Source organism: Pithys albifrons, chromosome 15 (genome assembly GCF_047495875.1).
Source record: "Pithys albifrons albifrons isolate INPA30051 chromosome 15, PitAlb_v1, whole genome shotgun sequence".
In the NCBI taxonomy this organism is placed as follows: domain Eukaryota; kingdom Metazoa; phylum Chordata; class Aves; order Passeriformes; family Thamnophilidae; genus Pithys; species Pithys albifrons.
In genome coordinates this window covers 5,024,120-5,040,820 of record NC_092472.1, presented here as the reverse complement: position 1 = coordinate 5,040,820, position 16,701 = coordinate 5,024,120, and the positions used below count along the sequence as shown (strand labels likewise).

The window sequence follows — 16,701 nt, the reverse complement described above, 5'->3', positions numbered from 1 at the left end:
GACTAAGGGAAAATGAATAAGGTAGCCATATTAGGAATTTAACATTCAAACTGGGGACATATCCATGTAACTTCTAAAACCCCCATAGTCCCGATTCAGCTGCTGCATGGGTTCCCTGGGATCCTGGATCTCCACATCCTCATCCACCCAACATTTATAATATCGTTGCCACTTGATAAACTCCTCGTCCTGCTGGTCTCCTCCGACACAGAGCCTGGTTTGTTTAGTCAAGTGACAACTAAGACAGTTCATTAAAAGTGAATAGACCCAACAAATGGTCCATGACTATAAATTTGGTGGAGTTATCATTGCAAGACTTGAGTGTAGAGCACTTTCAGGAGGGGTTTTTTTCACCCACAAGTTGGAACTTTACCTTGACTACTCAGCAGCTGGGCTGAGGTATGGAGGCTTCAACAGGGAAATAAATATATTCCTGCATGACAGGCTGTTTGTGGGGCACTGGGCTTTCCTCCCCTTTTGTTTTTTTTTAAAGATAAATAAGTATCTCATGGACCACTAGCACAGTTTTTAGTGAAAAGCAGATGCACTACAAACCTTTTATACACCCGCTGTGCACACCAAGGAAACCCAGGATTCCAGCACTCCCAAAGCCTTGTTTACAAACTTTGCCAACAAATTTCATGAGTTGTTTTTGGATATTAGAGAATAATTACCTTGGAATCCAAACCTGATTTTATAACTGTTGAATTGCATGTTTCATTTTACTGTACTTTTTCTCCACATTTCATCACTTGTGTTAATACCTTTTCCTTTATGGCTAGATATCAGTAAATATCTGAAACAATAATAAAAAAGTTTTCTTGTTTCTAATACTCAATTTATTAAAAATGCCTTTTCCTTGATTCAGGTTTCTCATTAAAAGTGCCTGCAATTTGAATTATTACATAATTATCCCAGATAGAAGAGTTAAGAAGCTTTAAAACACAAGCAGTCAAGGCAACAGAGCAATGAGAAACTTTTCCACCAGGGAATCCAAGCAAGGGTTCATCCAACTTAAACTTAAAACTCTTATCTAAACCAAAGCAAACAAAATCCATGAGTCTCCAAGCCAATCCTTCTAGAAGAAAAGGCTCAAAACCTTATGAGAATCTCGTTTTGTGGGACGTTTCACATTCCACTTAAGGTTTATTTCACTATATATATTCCTGCTTCTAATCACAACCAGATGTGACAACCAAGCCTGGCCAGCACTGTAAAAGATACCAGGATATCCTGAAGCTCAGCATTTTGGGAGAGGCTTGGAGGAAAAAAGACAAAGGTACCTGGAGGTGAAGTGAAGGTTGAGGAAGGGGTTGTGATGTGAGAAGCATTCTAAGTTCATCAGTGAGCAGAAAGGCTGGGATTCAGTGGAAGTGCCCTGTGCCCTGAGCCAGGGATGGCACCCAAGGAATCCAGCAGGGACAGCAGCACTGCTGCCCCAAGCCATGAGCATGTGGAACAGCACAGGAACCCAACACCACCAAACAGGGCTGCTCTCCAGCTTTTCAAACACCTGACAAGAAGCAGTGTCCTACACACTAACAGCTGAGCAAGCCAGAGTCAAGACACCAGCAGAAATAATAGAGCTATACCATGGAAAATTAAAGCCAAATCAGCATCATCGACACTTTTTAAAGCTCAGTTTCATTCACTCCTCATAAATTGCACAGAATCTCCATCACCCCTGCACCAGTATTTCTTAGCCATCTTTGTTTCACTGCTTTTCTCCCCTTTCTCAGCTCTGCTTTCTTCCTGGAAGGCTGGCTCTGAGCAGCTGGGGAGAGCAATGCAAGCTCCAAGCCTCTTCTCTTACCCTGCTGTGCCCAGTGGCACTGCTGGATTTCAGACAGGTCAGAGCACAAAGAACAACTCTGACTGTACCAGCAGTAGGACCAGGAGAGTAACACAAAACAAGAGAAAGCAACCATATATATGTGTACCTGTGGATATTTTTACAAATTACAGTAGGAAGAAAAATTCTCATTTTTATCCTGCGACTGCAAAACACAGAACCAAACCACGCTTGGAACTCTAACAGTTCACTTAGCTAAGATTTATTTACTTCAAATACACACTATATTTATACTACACTTGTGCCTTCAAAAGAAAAAGCCAGTTTCTTCTGACAAACAGTGTTAGGGTGATCCATCTAATGCACTATTAAACAGCAAGCAGGACTTGGAGTGACTGTCAGGGAATAAAGACAAATGTTCCGACAGTGCCCGTGGGGAGGCATTACACAACACAGCACTCAGATTCATCATCTTAGTCTAGGTAATTTCATTACAATCTTTATATTCTAAAAGCAAAATGATTATCCTTGCTGTTAAGGACCATAATATATCACAATCTACTAAAAAATACACTCTCTGGTATTGAAAAACCCAACTATTTTCACTTTGTGCGAGGTACAAATTATCAACAACTTTCCATCCAAACCTCAAATTACCAAAAGTTCTTTCAGCTTCATGACAGCCACATACAAAGCAACCACTCACAGAGCAATTTTCAGAATGGAATTTGTAGTGATACGGGTAAATTCTCTAAGATTTTTTATCTTGAAAGCATTACCATTTCCGCAGACAACCAACCCACATGAATCCACTTTTCTAAGAAACCAACACAACTGGCACCTTCCAGAGACCAGACAAAGGTATCTGAAAGTGAATACCAGCTCAACTTTATACTCAGGAGTTTCAAGGTACATTTCAAAACCATGAAAAGAACATTAGAAAATACAACCAAACCACTCAGCCCAAGCAAAGCCATTGAGCAAATATATTTTAGGGCACTCAACAGTCACAACACAGCTTGCAAAACAAGCCCAACAAAGATTTTGCAATGATTTTAAGGCTAAAAAACATCTATAACTTATAATTATATACATTTTTATAACATTTTTAAATCTGCAGAACAATGTCATTGACTTATTCTTACAGTTTTTCATGAGCAAGTGTGGACAACACCGAAAGTTCATTGCAGAAATTCTCCATAGTGTACAAATATCACTCTCTCACAGCACTGTCCAACCTGCCTCTTTTAAACACCAGCAAAGATCCTGCAGCTTTACATGGTCACCTGATTCCAGAATTGATCTGCACCATCACCACTGGGCTGTATTTCCACAGGATGCAGAATTCACTGTGCTGCCTAAATGGTTTGTTTGGATGCAGATGGAGGGATTAAACAGTGACAGAAACCACAGGAATGGAGAGACTTGTCAACCATCATGTAGGAACTTCATAGTTTCACTGATCAAATCACAAGTCTTGGTATCTGATCTTCTGCACACAAACCCAAGCATTTAAAGAACAGTTTTCCCATATAAAACACCTTTCAAAAAGCCAGCCTGGATCATGAATTTAACTTTGGCAGGATTCAGAGAGAGATTTCAAACAGCTTTTTACTACTCCTTTAAAAAGGCAGAGGATTCTTTTCTTGATAGTAACTGTGCAGGCACTTGATCATCCATTTTATTTTCATACACTTTTTTTTTAAATATGTTTTATAAATCATCCAGTCATTGTTCTAACACCACCCTCAGCCACCAAAAAAAAAAAAAATTCCAAGCTCTTGCTGTTGAAATGGGCCTTGATACCATCCAAACATCTTACAGCACAGTTTTTATATTTCAAAGGAAAAGAATTCTTTACCTCTCCATATTTCCTCATCTGCCTGACTGACAACAGCCAAGAACTTTGCTGGTCTGCCTTGACATATTTAAAAAGATAATTTTTAAAGCTAAAAATTATTTATATGTGTTATTTTTAAATAAGAATATGCAATCTCTCTTTGTGGACATATAGACTGTATTGGATATGAGAAGCTGCCACTTTTCATGGTTCCTGTAAGTCTTCGTAAAGAGTCAAAAATGAGTCACCTTGACATCACCATGGTGAATATATGAGGAACAGAATCATTTTGTGGTTTCTCTTCCCTCTGATATTCATGCTCTACCAAATAACCACTACACTCATGCAAACATAACACATCCCTTAAAAAACCCTTAGCAAGGAGCACTTGGACATCACAAAAATTAAAACTCTCCCCACAGTCCAAACACAATGGTGCAAATCCGTACAGCAAGGAACATACAATGGAAAATAAATCAATTTATACTTACAGTCTGGTTAACTTCTGGGTGTTCTGGAAAAGCAGCTCTGGGAGGACTTGCAATTTATTCTTGTTCAAACGCCTAAACAGTTACAATTGGAATAAAAAAAAGATAGATTAGCTCCTAGTTTAAGAAGTTTATTGCATTATACATCCAACACATGAAGCTCCCGTTGTGGTGAACTTCATGGTGTGAACTCTGCACAGGACACACTGTGCATGTTACTCCAGCAGGTACCTGCATTTTCTCTCTCCTTTACAAATAAAGACACAATAAAATCAGTTCCTTGACCAACCAGGATTATTCCCAGTTTAGCTATTATTTCTGCTACATACAATTCTTTTTTTTTAAGAATTTTTTGAAACTTCACTTTGAAAACATGAGCACTGTTGTGGAACATAAGAACATATGGGGAACCAGACCAATATATGGTGACTTGAAATAGAATATTAATCTTGGAGGTTCTTCCAGAAACATTTCAGAGAACAGATTAATGTTTATACATTTGTCCCTTTTACTCATTCCCCATGAAAAGCTTTACACTGATGACAAGTTGCCAGTTTTCAGAACACAACTGTTACAAGCTCTTCCAGCTTAGTGGCTATAAAAAGTGTGAGCCTCCTCTCCCTGAGAGGCGTGACAGCCCTGGGAAATCTAAAAGCAGTTCTACTTGTAAGACACAAGCTCTTTCTTCAACCCTTTTTCTGTAGTTTGACAATAAAAACAGTCACTTGTTTTAGCCTAATGAAGTTGACCTGAACTAATTGGGCCCCCCAGTTCAGGAAAGAGATTGAGGGGCTGGAGTGGGGCCAGAGAAGAGCAACGAGGCTGGAGAAGGGACTGGAGCACAAGTGCTGTGGGGAGAGGCTGAGGGAGCTGGGGGTGTTTAGCCTGGAGAAGAGGAGGCTCAGAGGTGACCTCAGCACTATCTGGAACTGCCTGAAGGGAAGTTGTAGCCAGGTGGGGGTTGGTCTCTTCTCCCAGGCACTCAGCAATAGGACAAGGGGGCACGATGGGCTCAAGCTCTGCCAGGGGAAATTGAAGTTGGATATCAGAAAAAAATTCTTTGCAGAGAGAGTGCTCAGGCATTGGAATGGGCTGCCCAGAGAGGGGGTGGATTCCCCATCGCTGGAGGTTTTTCAACTGAGCTTGGCCGTGGCACTGAGTGCCATGATCTGGTAAAGGGACTGGAGTTGGACCAAGAGTTGGACTCGATGATCTTGGAGGGCTTTTCCAACCCAATCCATTCTATGATTCTATGAATTGCACACAGCTCCCTGTTCCCTGACTCCAGCAAGTTCTTTTATAAGCCTGTTGCAACCCCCATTCCTTCCTGATCCACCTTACAAGTTAACTTGGATAGCAGATCTATTTTTTTGCTGAAGTTTTGATCACCAAAAGACACCAGGAACTTTTATAAACCCACTGCTACTTCTTTGCACCCGGTATCTGGTTTCCAGTTTTCCTGCACGCTGAGTAATTTCACTATCAGAATTCAAGACTTTTTGGACTTGAAAGCCCTTCCTCAGAAGATCAAACTAATGTTGTGGGGTTTCATATGGCAGAGATTCCACATGGCTACCATATGAATGTGTCTTGCAGATAAAGGGTTGATGGAGAAAGGAGTATTAACTTCTCTTTCTGACACCTAGAGCAGATCAAAGGCTGTTTCTGCAGTGCTGCTCCCCGAGCCCGAGCCCTCCTCAGCACACACACCACATGCTGACTTCAGCACAGGCAAACACTGGGTATGTCCTAGCCCTTTTACCAACTTCCCAATTACACTGCTGAGATAAACAAACAAACCAGTAAATGAAACACTAAACAGGAACGTGGGACATACTAAGCTCTAATCTGCATTTGGGAAAGGACATGGAACGACAAACTGGATTCTCTTACACCCACGTGACATTTCACAGTTTCATACTTAAGTCAACCAAATCTTCTTTAATTCAAGGTTGATAGTAATGTTCTACTTAACCCTCATTAAATTCATTATTTCTGTTAAGCATGTTTATCTTCTGGATAACAGGACAAAATATAAGGAAAAAAACACTTCTGATAATACAGGACTTACACTCCTCAGCTCCATCCTCACTCCCCAAGACTGCCACGAGCTATTGGGAAACACTAAACATACTCAACTTACTTAATCAGAACAAAAATGCCTATGAGTGAAATGAATCTATTCCACATATTGTCAAACAATTATTCCTGTGTCTGACTGTTATTTCAGATCTCACAACATACACACAATTGCCCACTGTCAACCCAAAGTCATCTCACTTATCTCAAAGCAACATCCAAGGAATAGGTTTTAAGAGTAATTTTTCCTTTACTTGCAAGGACATCACAAATGCTGAGTTTCTGCATATTGCTTTAAGCCAAAGAAACTAATCAAAATCAGATTAAGGTTCTAGAAGAGGAGGTTTCACTCCACCAAGCAGACAATACCTGCAGGAACAAAAAATTGTGTTTTCAAGGTTAGAACATTTGCAGCCTCAGAAGTCAAACATTTACAACTCACAGTGGCATGAACCACTTAGAGGGGGAAAAACCCTACCACCTAATTTCTTTCCCTAACTTACTATCATATCAATCCAGATTTAAAATTATTTCCTGTTATTTATCTGGGCCAACACTACCCTACCTGTCATGGAACAAGCAGCCCTTTTAAACTGTCCTAAGCCTTTTAAGATTTCATCCTAACAGTCCCTTAGTATTGATTTCTTTCAAACCTTACATGAAGTGAAATCCACACAAAGACACTTTTGCAAAGCTCACATTATGACCTGCTCTTCACTAGCACTAAAGGTCAGTAACTCAAGGCTTTGCTTGGACTCCCATAGGATTGATTCCAAACTAAGGCAGCAGTGCTGGGGACCATCCTCCCCTTGCTGGATGGATAACTAAGCAAATTAGCATCAAACATTTGAAGAGTCCATGGTTACTGGTTCAAGCCATGGGACTCTTCAAACAACCTTCCACCACTTCCTAAGATCTATTTCAAGCTGAAATTTCTGCCCAAAGTAATTTTATTCATGGTTTGATTCTCAGTGGAACTCAGGGAACAAACAGGGATTTGTTTCTTTTGAACATCACCTACTGTACTGTAGTTGTAAATAACTTCTACTGCAATACTCACAGAAATATAAGACTAGATCACCTCACAGAACTCAGACATACTTGCCATAGGATACATTAACATGGTTATATTTATTATGTGTCAGAAAGCCACCCATAGCCTGGGAAAAAATCCCAATTACACCTCTTATTTCTCTTCCTGGGCTTGAGAGAAAGGCCATTAGGAAAGTCCTCAATACAGAAGTATCAAAGCACCAGACAGAATGTTTTTAAATTCCAAAAAAGAGACATAGACCTGTTTAAAGGTAATTTAATGAAAAGACCAAATGTTGTGAATGGTCATTTCTAAGCACTGTTTCCTCCAGTTGGACAAAGAAGTGCCAAACACAGAAGAAATGCAGTGGGATGGTTCCCAGCATGTCACTGGAATTACAGCAGTGCTTCTGATTCCACAGCAAGTGCCTCGCAAATGGTGAACCTGAGTATTGTGGCAAGGAAATAAAGAAGGTCTGCAGAAAGTTCATGAATAAAAGGAGTAAAAATCTTGCAAAATGATTTTGTGGACATTGTTCTTGGGACTGCACTTTGTTAACAAATAGAGATTATAAATTAGTGACTTAAAATAGAAATAAGATGACATAGATACCTGGAGATTGAATTTGAATCCCAGCCACTTTTGCAGCTGTAACTGGTTACATCGTGAAGGGAGGACATGTCAGCTTTGTGAGTCTGAGCAGTGGACTGGATTCAAAAAGTATCACTGAAATTTTCTCAGGAGCAGAATCAGCCAAATTTTTTTTGGTTGTCACACTAAATCCCTGGGGCTGTTCAACCTGGGAATGCCACGTGGGACTCAGCACAGTGCAACATAAACTTGGAATTTGCCTCTTCCCCTCGTGCAAGAAGCACATCCAGCCTGCAACCAGCACGTGTGCACACCCAGCACCAATCCAGCAGCGAGGGGCACCCATGGAGGGCTCTGGGGCCCAGAGCCAGGCAGGATCTGCTGCACATTCCTTGCCCTGGGACTGCTGGAGGAGAAGGCAGCTGCTCAGGCTCCCATGTGTTTGGAACTGGATGTTTTACAGCTGTAAGACCTGTGAAGCATTCCGGGAATCCGAAGCCCTGGGCAGGATGATGCATAACCATCCAGTGCCACGGAACACATTGGCCCCAGTGCTGGAGCAGGAGCAGCTCTGGGTGTGCACAGCATGGAGTCCAGACTAATAAAGCCTCCTGGAAGCTGAACTGTGCAGAGAAGCTCTCCAGGAGCCAGATCAGCTCTGGCAATACCTGCATTGAGTCAAATTTATTAAGTCTGATTAGACACATGCTGGCTGTGCAGTCAACAATCTCCATACACTGCAACTCCCTCCAACTTCCAGAATACTTTAACCACTCCTGTGCATGGGAAATAGAACTTGGCATGTTCTGTTTTGTTACTCTGCTCCCCAGGTCCCCATAAGTGACCAAAAAGTTGGCCAGGCACACAAGAGCTCTGGCTGTGCCATCAGTGGGATTCCAGGTGTCCATGTGTCACCTCCAAGGCATCCAGGAAGGCCACTATGTTAGACAGTGCTCTCTCACTGGGCTCATATTCCCCCGTGGTTCTGCTGGAAGGTGTTTAGAGAGCTGTAAATGGTACATGCCAAGAGTCCAGACTTCTGTAAGCAGGAATTCACTCTGGAAATGAAGAACCACTCCTTCTGAAATTATTATAAATCACTGGCACCCTTTTAATAACTAAGATTGCTTAGAAAACTGCAAAATTCAGTCTAGGGTATAAACCTATCTAAAGTTGATTTACATTTGGATAGAAGACAGTTTCATCCTTTCACAATCCCTCCTATAGAACCAGGCATGGCAGTGATTTGACTCTTCTAATCACCTTACAGAGGAATACAGCATTTAAATGTCAGTGAGTGAAATTCCAGTGTATTTGAGAAGCACTTCTATAAAATGGGTAGCATTATAGACAATAATATTAATAACACTATATATATGCATCATACCTCTGCCCACCACAAAATATTCATAATTACAGTTGCAGCCAAGAGGCAGACAGATGTGTAGATGTGTCTATATGCATATCTACATACCAGGATTTCCTCCTCACTTTATTTCAGCCAAAGCCCCTCTGTCCCAACTCCTGTACCCTCTCATGCCTCCAAGTAAGCCCTTTTAGCTCCTTCTAGTTATTTTGGATGCTGACTTCTATTTTCATCTAAAATTACATAAATGTCTGTACTTCACAGTTCTGTCATGTTACAAACTGCATTTTCTGGCTTTATCATTCAAATGCAGATTTCTAGAATTTGTGATCTTTAAAAGTCCCATACATGCAACACTGTCCACAGGTTTATTATTGTTTTCTTTAGAGCAGCCACATTTAGCATCAAACCCACTTTTCAACACAGGACAAACAGTCCCTCTCACCTCCCAAAAATATTTGGCTCATACATATAACAAGTGGCAGTTTCCCCCTTCCTCCCTCAGCCTCCTGCCCAAGTGGGGGTTCCTGTGTCCTGAAGGCAAAGGGATGGAGGGAAACAACCTCGGTGTCAATCACACAGTATCAAGGGCCCTTACAAAAACAATGGAGAAGTTATTAACTGTGAAATTCCTACCTTCCTGGCTCCAACCAGGCTAATCATATTCCTTCCTCTGTCTGAAGCTGGGATAGGACAGAAACTTAACTATTAAGATTCCCCTGACTATTAAAACACAGAGTAAGAAACAACCACTGTAGGCTGGAAAGAAACAGCCCTACCAGCCTAGAGGTAAACTGAAGACCTTGACTGGGATCATTCTATGAAACAAATGGAGGAAAAGACCTTCACTTTGCAAAGGTTATTTTAAGATTTATTATGGTTTTGCTTTATTCTTTTTCTTGTCTTCTGGATAACTTCTGGTTGGGTAAAATAACCACAATAGTGATAGGAAAATTTGGTTTTAAAGCAGAGGTCATGTTTTCCTGGGGAAGAAACTTCAGCTGCATCCCCCACGTTCACACACGTGGAAGGGTCACACTCAGTTCAGGTGCTGTTGTCTCATGGAGCTCCACTCACAACAACAGCAAAGAGAAAAGAAATCTAATCTGTACCAAAGGTATGACCAGCATTGATGGAGAAGAACAAGATGAAGCACAACTAGAACACTGCTCAACTTGCAACCATTTTCATCTTTTTTTCAAGAGGAACCTAGACCAGATTCTTTGCCACTGCAAATCATGAAGGAGAATACACTTGAATAAACGTGCAGAACAACACCCCCCACATGCAGAATTATTCCTCTCTCCTCAAGGCTTTTATCACCATTGGAAGACTCCAGAAAGTTCAGAAGAATTTCAGGGTTCAGAATTCAAATAAACAGCTAAAAGATGATTTAAAATCTCAGTGTTCTATGCATTCCTTCTACAGTTAATTAGGAAGTTTGAAAAACCTTTGATGCAATCACAACCCTTCTTGACTTCTCCCATTCTTTTACACACAAGATGCACAAATACACCTCAGAGTGGATCTGAGAAACATGAGCAGATCAGACCAAATACAATTGCACTCAGTATTTTCAGAATCTCTAGCTTCATATTTTGTTCTTACATCTACAGAACAGTTTTACTTTGAGTAAGAAATGAATTAAAGAAAGCACAGACCCCCTTTTCTGCCAGGTTACAGTGAGCCCACCAACTCCATGAGAAATTTCCCTCTTCTGCATTCCCAAGAGACACTCACCTCCTTCCCAGGGACTACATAATCAATATAAAAGCCCAACGTAAAAGCAAAGCAAGTATTATTTGTTCAAACTTGGCAAACTGTGCAATTTTCCAATGCAACCGAATTTCTCATTATGCCACGGACTTGGTTGGAAAATTTTGAATGCCATAACATCAGTTATTCCAGGCAAACTGCAGATGTCCAAGGCATGAGCAGAAATCACCAAATTCCCACGGCTATGAGGAAAAAGCAAAGTCCTGGGCTTCTGGGTAGACAATCTTACAGCAAAAACCCTCATACACACCTTTTCTTTTCAGTTAAGTGTCTTCCAGTATTAGATCAACTAATACTACACTTGCACATTACTGAACACATTCCACCTAGAAATTTGAGTTGATACACAGACTCTGACATAAACTGTCAGCTTTATTGTCTCTGAGTACAGCAATTATCTGCTTTTAACCCCCTGAATGTTTGTGATACCCATCAGCCTCCAAATCCGGTGCCTGATTTCTACTGAGCATCGACAGCTTTACTACCAGATCAAAGCCATTCATGTTTGTCATGAAATAAGTAGCACTCAGTTCCTTTCCATGCAAGTTCAACAACTTGAAAGTTTGATTTAACATCTGTACTCACATTGCTACCTATGACACGACTCGTTCTCCAACAGAAAATGAAAAACACGGTGCTTTGAACGTTCTTAAATGGGGAGCTTTTTAAGGGGGCAGTCCTGCTACTTCAGCCTTTAATACCCAGAAATTACCCAAGTTACTTTGAGTTCACTCCCCAGTTTGGTCATTTATTTTGTTTCACACTCCAGACATCTGGGTCTCGTTTGGGGCAATAAGCAAGCTCGCTTTTTCTCCTTTGTTGTTTGGAGCTCCATGGCATTGTCCTTCCCGGAACAGCCTCGGGGAACATGATGCAGTTGAGTTTCTCCCACTTATACTTTGAGGGAGAAGCAGTTACATCACAAGCCTGGGCGGGCCCAAGGAGCAGTAAAAATGACTTAATGCATAACAGGAGACTGCAAGAGGAAGACAGGAGTTACTGAACTCCAAGGAGTAACTAAGCTTTCTCTTTTAACTGTAATGCAGGAGCACAGCCAATTGCCTTCAATGGCTTCCCCAGAAAATCCTATTAACATCAAGAAATATGTTGTGTTCATTAATGTAACTTCTTTTCTTTGTATCACTTCCTCTTTGTAAGGAAAAACAGTCAAGATGCAGCTCCCATTAAAAAGTCAACCTTGCCCATTGCTTTCTGTCATCACCTCTTTATATTACTACCCTAGGAACTAAAGCCAGCTGAAATCTAATGGAATTTCAATAAGGTTGCTATGAGGAAGCCCAGTCCAACCATATTCCAGGATTATGGGATGGGATAAATGAACTTCTTTATCCATGTGACATGTTATTACAGAAGCCTTTCCAAAAACTGAGAGAGATACAACTGTAAGTTGCTAAGGGACCATATTTTGAAGGAAAACTGTTTACAATAGCTACAGCTTTGAGATCCCTTATTACAAACTCAGCAGACTGGGTGGTCCTGCTTCACATTTCCAAAGCTGTCAGAAGTAATAACCTTTATTAGTAACTTCTCATCAGACTGAGGAAGATTATCTCCCCTCTCTCTGGGGCAGACTGCATGTCTGTGCAAAGTGGCACACACTGGTAGCCTTGGAACACTTGAGAGGTTTCAACAGGAAATCCTTTTTCTTCCTAAGGATCTCTTCATATGAAAAAATATGACACTAAGATGGAGGAGAGAACCACTAATAAACCTTCTACAGAGATGTTCTCCGGATAGGAGCAAACATGGGCAAAAAAGTATTAGAAACAGGTTGAAATTTCAACGTTTTCCCAAAGCCAATGGGAAAAAACAAAAAGGTCTAATAAGATTCACAAGGTCATTGAAAACTGTGAGCAACGTCCTACATGATACAGAAATGGACAGAAATGCCACCTCAAGGGAAGGTGAGAACAGAGACTCAAGTGTCAGACTGTTTGTTAATGACAAGGTCAACAGCAAGAAAATCCTGTAAATCCAGAAGAGACAAGAACTCTGTGCCCAAACTCTTAACTCAGCAGCATCCTCATAAAACCACTCAGTTACATTCATCCAGGATGATATATCTGCCTTTAGCAGACTTTAACATCCAAGATTTAATATTTTCTCCTTACTGTCATTCAAAGGAACCCAGAAAATCTTGATCCCTCAAACATGAGAAATGCTCTCTGCTGAAGCTGCCTGCTTCTGTTTCTGCAAAGCTTTTAGTGAGCTCTATTATTTCAAATCTGAAAAGAAAAACTAAGGAATACACACAAAATCTTCCAAATGTTTCATCTTCAAAGCCCAAGTACAGAATGAGTGGTTACTTTCTCATTACTACTCCACAGACTATGTGAAAAGAGTAGGACTTGATCCAAGGAGTATAATCTGTTGGAGTATCCCTAAGTGTCCATCATTGTTAATACTTCATAAAGTTTTGTAAAGGTAGTAAAGTGGACAGGGTTAAACCATTTCCTTACACCAGAGAGCAATCTCTCCAGGTCAGGGCTGAAAGCCTATAAAGAAGCAAGACATAAATTTGGGTGTTCACATCTCTGAGCCACACTGACAAGTCTTAGGTTTGTATTAATCCAATTAACTATTTCCAGAAGTCAGAAATTGCTGTGAATAATTACAAGAGAAGTCACAAGTAGAACTTTTACTGCAATTTTTGCCAGAAAACATAGAACACCATTGCTGTTTGATGTGCTTTAATAACTCAGTGCCAGCCCAGCTCACCACACTCCCCATATATAGTCAGGAATGCTCCATGGCACTGGGGTGTTCCTTCCTCCTGGGGCTCTGGGCCAAGCACAGCTATTAAACAAGGAGGACTAGCAGGATCATCTCCTGCCTGAACTCAATCTGGATGCTTAGAAACAGGTCCATCTTCCACAGCCAGTAGAATGGATCTAAGGAAATAATCAGGTGGAACACTGTGCACTTGGCTGCAGTTTGAGAATGGAAATCAGCTCTTGGCTGCTCCATCATCAGCCTGTGGGAATTCCCTGTCACAGCTCAAAGGACATCTCCCAAGGAGGCCACAGGAGTAACCAGCCCCAAAAATACATCCTGTCTAAAAATGGAGCATACCCAATTTCTTTGACTACCTCTGATCCACTTTCCCAGCAGGTTATCAAAGGGAGGGGTCAATTTTCCTGAAGTGCCTCAACACCCAGCAGTTCCCATTCCTCTCTTGTACTCTTAATATCTTAATGCATCACACCTGTCCCACTGAGAGTTCTCAAATACAAGGATTAAAATGCACATGGCACATCCATAACACCTGCATGAACCTCAATAATCCTCTCTTCTTCTTAGGATACTCTTAGTAACAACACCTTGACACCAAGAGAAAGGTCTAGAGAAGAAATTACCTCCAAGCAGCTGAGAACATGATACTCCCAGAAAGTTCACTCTAAGCCAAGAGGAGTTTGTTCTGTGCTACTTGGAAGGCAAACTGCAGCTTCAGGGGGGCTGCAGCTCCAGGGACACAGTTAAAATGGAGCTGTGGCAGAGGAAATGCAAAATCAAGACTGTACTGATCTCATCAAGGACAAAAAGGCTTCAAGATCAACACATTCATATGTTCTCCAAGAACAAAAGGAGGTTAAGTGCTTCGAATTCAACATCCTTTTGCTCAGGAACAGGATTCTTTAAGGACTGCTGTGCTCAGCAGCATGAAATTCAGCCAACACTCAGGGTGTTTCTGAGATGGCAAGCAGCATAATCCTTCTAATATGAGGAAGCTCAAAGAAGCAAACCCCTTTTGATAAAATTACTTCAGCTAAATAAAGTTCATCCAAATAATTCCAGACCAGTGATGCAGAAGTTCTTACCCAACAGTAACACAGACACTCGAGTATTTCCTACAGATCTGAAAGAAATGACTGCTAAAGCCTTAAGTGTTTTGCTTAAGCAAATACCCTCATAAATCTTCATCAACTATAAAAAAACCCTACTAAAATCAAACAAACAAACCACAGAAAAGAAGAATGTTTAAAAACTCTGATGTAACGTCCAATGCTGATCTGCTACTCCAACTGAGTTATGGCTCTGCTGTAGTGGAAGTGTCTTTATTCCACTTGCTGTGTAACCACTGCTTTCAGAAGCCCCAGAATCCTGTGGTTACAGAACCTCTTGTCAACAGAAACGAGACCCAAACTTGTTTTTCCATGAGTTCTTGTGGGTCAGTGACCTCCTATGAAAATGTTTTGGATGAAATCAGGTCGGTTTGTTTTCCTGTTGTTAAAATAAACCTCTTTGTTTGGTGGCCCTGCTCAGGGCACTAATGCAAAGCAAACCCCTCTCAGTGGAGCGTGGATCCTGCTTTCTTGGAGCTGCCCTTTGCCTCTGCTGCCCTTTTCCTGTGCTTGGACTCCTCCTGTGCAGTCCTGTTGACAGAGCTGCTAATGGCTTCCCTTACAAAAGAGGGGCCCAGTTTTTAATTATATATATATTTTTTAATGTTTACAAAAGAAATAAAAAGTTCCCTCTCAAAGCAGCAATAACCAGGAGCTTGGCTGTTCAGCAATGGCTGAGTAATATCTAACTACATAATTATGTGCTACAGACAGACAGGGCAAACTATGAAATCCAAGGATATTAATGCCCTCTAGGAGTCCACAGTACATGAAGTTCTTGGGAACTATCATTTTCCCAAATTAGAAAATATCACCTCAACACATCTTCAAAAAATAAGTGGTTTCTCATTAGTTTATTCACTGAATAGTCCCCAAAGGGTAAGAAGGTGACAGCTACTGTACCACTTGAAAATTTATTTCAACAGTAGCCCCATGAAAATAAACACAAAGAAATACAGTCCTTGTTCACGTTACTCATGGAAAAGAAAGAGCAGGAGAGATTAATCTTTGAGCTAATTTGTCACCACTACAGTCTTAACAAAATTCTTGCTAAATAAAGATGGTCCAAAAGAACCCCAAAGCAGCAGGTAGTGCAGGAACTCACAAAGCAGCAGCTCATCAACACTTGCTCCTTTCAACCTGTTCTTTTCATTTTGACTCCAGCTTGCTTGGACAAGACCTACTTTTCCATACTAGAAGGATGAAATTTCTATCCTTTAAGTGCATTTGTGCCACTCACATCAAGTACAGTCCCAATGAAAGTGTCTTTCTGATGCCCAGGAACCCACGTTACCAAACCTACGGCTCATACACACGCAGCAAGTTTGTCCTGTCTGACTGTGGATTTCTGCCCTGGATTCCTCTGCTCCTGCTTTTTCAGTCCTGAAACTCCAAATGCAGCAACTGCACAATTTTTTGGCAAACTGACAGTTTGCCATATTTTTAATAATATAATGGAAAAGGCAAAGCAAATTTTACTTTTTCTCAAAAAAATCCTAAGAAATAGAAACCATTTCCCAGCTATAACCTGTACTCACATCAAACAGCAGCTCAGCTGTGTACAAAGACATCCTTAAATACCTGAAATCAAGCTTGATTAACTTCAGTAAAAACTTGAGTTATGTGCTTTAATATGAGGGGAAAAGATCCAAACCTCTGATTTGAGGCAACACCACAATCAGAGCACATGACATGGCTGAGCTTTGCTGTTTTCCAACTACCCAGTGCCCACAGAACAACAAAGTCCACCTCCAAAAGACCCCCAAAACCATTTTTTTCCTATTAAACCATTTTCTTACGCCTCTGTAAGTCAATTTTTAGAAACATCCCTGAAAACACAACTGACCTTTTCACAATGTGGTTTGAACTACTG

General features: G+C 40.9%; 1 protein-coding gene across 2 annotated transcripts in view; it reads right to left on the bottom strand.

The window, feature by feature from the left end:
- The window catches only part of SLIT3 (slit guidance ligand 3), a 495,956-nt gene that overhangs the window by 445,718 nt on the left and 33,537 nt on the right, over positions 1-16,701 (bottom strand). For both annotated transcript variants that reach the window (XM_071569998.1, XM_071569999.1), the window contains one exon: positions 4,124-4,195. In XM_071569998.1, coding sequence (XP_071426099.1) covers positions 4,124-4,195 — 72 coding nt within the window. The remainder of the gene's footprint in view (positions 1-4,123; positions 4,196-16,701) is intronic.